General features: G+C 47.8%; 1 protein-coding gene across 1 annotated transcript; it reads right to left on the bottom strand.

Annotated features, from left to right (window-relative positions):
* Positions 1-2,867: 2,867 nt before the first annotated feature.
* Positions 2,868-3,353, bottom strand: LOC121838427 (V-type proton ATPase 16 kDa proteolipid subunit-like). The gene has a single exon (XM_042294695.1). The coding sequence runs from the start codon at positions 3,336-3,338 to the stop codon at positions 2,868-2,870; it is 471 nt and encodes a 156-aa protein (XP_042150629.1). The 5' UTR covers positions 3,339-3,353.
* Between the last annotated feature and the right edge of the window lie 197 nt (positions 3,354-3,550).

The following is a 3,550-nucleotide window of genomic DNA, read 5'->3' as shown; positions in this document are numbered from 1 at the left end:
CAATCACTATTCAATGCGAGGCATTTCTTGGCGACCCCGACCCCCTTCAAATTTTGGGGGGTGGACGGTCGGTCTGTCGGATGGTTCGTATGCTTCTAGCCCGTCACCATGTGCGAGAGTGTCTACTCGTCCTCGCTGACATCTTCCAAATACCCTTGGTACTCAAAATCCTCGTCCTCTCAAGTTCATAGATCCTGGCGGAACGCACCGCGGACTACAAGGGCCGAAATGAAAAAGACGGTCGTCGTGCACCTGCGCAGTCCACCGCCACCCCAAACCCCATATTGTAACATGGCGGCGCTCATAATCCCGCTATCTTTTGGCTGTGCTGAGGAGCCTGACGTCACGATTGCGATGGAGCTCCCATGACGCACCGCACGTCTCGATGACCTATTTCGAATCGCTCGCTAGAATCGGACGCTTGAGACAAAAAATATAGCCATCCGCTCAAAATACGAGCGTGTGATTCTCATTTACGGCTTGTTGTGCCCTTGTTCTCCGCTTCTGTCATCACCCTTGCTGCGCACAAGTTGCATAAGATGCCAAACCAACTCGCCCAAAACAACCACTCTTCTTATATGGCACTCATTTCGGAAGGGTTTTGGTATATTTTGATTTTCGTTTTTGTACCACGTTGAAGTGGCCGTATAAATAACGCTTCGAGAGCGGTTCCTCATACTCTTCGAGCAAAAGTACCTTCTCAATATCTTCCCAGCTCAAAGATTCTAGCTGTTCCCGTTAAATTAGTTAGCATCACAATTTTCGTCTTTCCTTTTTTTTTTTTTTTTCTACTTGTGATTATACTTAAGCACTACATTGACGCTTCAGAATTATTCGTCCAATTCATGTAAGTATAAGATCTATTAGAATGCACAAAGAAAGTATTCTTTAAGAATCTTTTTTTCCTTTAGATCATAGTTTCCTATTTTGTTTAACTGAACGATTTTTTTTATTCCTAGTTGCGCAACGTGTCGCATTAGTATGCTCAAAGCTGCACGTGCTACACGTTCCTGCGGTACGTTGCCGTCATCCAGCATGGTCTGCTAAAGCTGATTTCTGAGCCCTAGCGATACTGACATTCGGTAGGTCGTACCGAAATATCGGCTTTGTACCGGGCGTACCATAACGATGTGCTAAAGCTCTATTAGCGGGGATATGTTTTGATGGCGCCCTCCTACGGTATCCCCTCGTGACGTCATTATGTTGCAAACAAGTTCGATAGTGTTTGTAAAGAGCATAGTGGACGCTTCAAATGATTGTGCTCTGAAAGAAACACTGGGAAACGGCGTCCAAAAGGAAGTTCTCACATTACTCGTATTTGTCGATCAGAAATTCTTTGCTTACGTCATAGTCAGCATCTGGCCAATCGTAGAAGGCCAGACACAGCGACTCTTTCGATCGTTCACATCACCAATAGGGAGTATATTCACTGGCAGTTATGGCCGTGTGCGTGACTGCTGAGCGCATGCTCATGGCGAGCTTAGAGAGTTCTTTTCCACCGTGCATTCCACACCATCAAGATTGTTGGCTTTAGCAACCGATTAATGTGAGCTCGTCCTGAGCACGCGCTCTAAACAGCACCCATAAATATGGCGTCCAGTAAATAATGCCTATATTAGGGACTTTTAGCAAACCGTTACCGTGTTCCGCGTACTGCACTACCGGAGCCTTTGAAGCATTCCTTTAAGTGCTGTTATGTTAGTACACCGACGAGCCCGTGCTCGAATCACGGCGCACTTATGCCCGAGTGCTACTAGAGTGACAAACAAAAACAAGCGCCGCGGACAAGCCTCCAACACATACAGTATGCTCCCGATAATATGTACCTTTGGCAGGTGTTTAATCGCTCGGTGCTTGTGACGTAAGCACGAGTGATTCCAAGTCTGTCAAATAGTGCCACTAAATAAGCTCATTTAGGAGCTCTACTGTTAAAGATACGCTTTTGTACATGGTGCTCGTGTTTGAGCATAGATTCTACAAAGCCTATCAAATCGCGAAAGTTTCTGGTTTAAGGCTTGTCGCTGTCACAGGGACGGTCCGCAATACCATCTTACTGAGTGGGAACTCGAGCAATCTTACGTTACGCATGTCTGAATCAAGAGAACATATTTGCATATCACTTTCAGTATGCGAGTTTTCTTTTATCATTTTTTTAAGTTGATCCCCCCCCCCCCCCCTCTCTTTCGCTCTACAGTGATTTGACCCTCTGCTGCGAAAGGTTGCTGATCCCTGCTCTAAGCGACATACACTTGGTAAAGCTTGGAACAGATATTATTTCATTTACAATTTCAGATAATTTAGAGTTCGAGTGAAAATCGCTTCCACTCTAACACGCATACATTTTACACTCAGTCCCACATTCTCTATTGTGAGTCGCCTGCTGTAATTTGAAATTCTTCAAACTTTCCTCACAAACAACGTGATAACGCCTGAGAAAACATATCAAACCACATCAATGCGACTCGGCTCTTAAACGACACTATCATTTAGCACGCTATTAAAGCGCCCATAAGCCCTTTATTTTCTCTCAAGTGGGACTGACCCAAGCACATTGACCTCTTAACATGGTATGCGGCAGAAACATGAAATTAACTTCAACTGTTTTGCATTGTCCCACCAACATCATGACGAAAGGTCTCGTTTAGATTATTTTGAGAAATGTAAAACAGAAATGAAGCCTATCCAAGCCCCCGAGACATCACCTAGATAGCAGGGTCTTCAAACCCAAACAGAATACCGTGAAGGCCTCACGTAGAAACATGAACAACAAGTTTTATCGATGTTACACCTTGCATTCTCGTGGCCTGCCCTCGGGACACATCAAAACAAAAAAAGGGTACACCTAGTACGATCACACGGAATTTCACTCAGCTACTACCCCTAGAGTACATGATGAGGGCCACAATGAGACCGTACAAACCAAGGACCTCGGCGAAGATGAGAATCAAGATCATGCCCACAAACAGCCTGGGCTGCTGCGCCGTTCCGCGAACGCCAGCGTCACCCACGACTCCGATGGCGAATCCCGCCGAGAGCCCACTGAGACCGACACTGAGCCCCGCTCCCATGTGCAGAAAGGACTTGAACAGGCTGTAGCCTTCCTTGATGTCGCTGGCGATGAGCACGGACACCACCAGGCCGTAGATTGCTATGATACCCGCCATGACGACCGGGATGATAGACTTCATGATGAGTTCTGGACGCATGACGGCCATGGCGGCGATGCCCGCTCCGGACTTGGCCGTGCCGTACGCGGCTCCCAGCGCGCTGAACGCCATGGCCCCGACGACGCCCATGACGCCGAAGAAGGGCGAGTAGAGCGGTTCCTTCTCGGCCATTCGGGTAACGCGTCGGAGGGATCTTGGAGGCTTGGAGGTGTTGAAGGGGACCCGGTCACTGAGTCTTACCGGCCGTGGTAGGCAGGTCGGTGACTTCGTCTTCCGCTTCTTTGATTCTGCCACGTGTTGTCTTGTCTCCTTGTGGCTGGCTGCCACGCTTCGTCTTCTTCGGACTCGTCGACCATACGTCGGCACAAGAAAAGAATGCCCTA

Source organism: Ixodes scapularis, unplaced genomic scaffold, assembly GCF_016920785.2.
Source record: "Ixodes scapularis isolate PalLabHiFi unplaced genomic scaffold, ASM1692078v2 PGA_scaffold0__279_contigs__length_252992795, whole genome shotgun sequence".
NCBI lineage: Eukaryota > Metazoa > Arthropoda > Arachnida > Ixodida > Ixodidae > Ixodes > Ixodes scapularis.
This window is presented reverse-complemented; position numbering and strand designations above follow the sequence as displayed.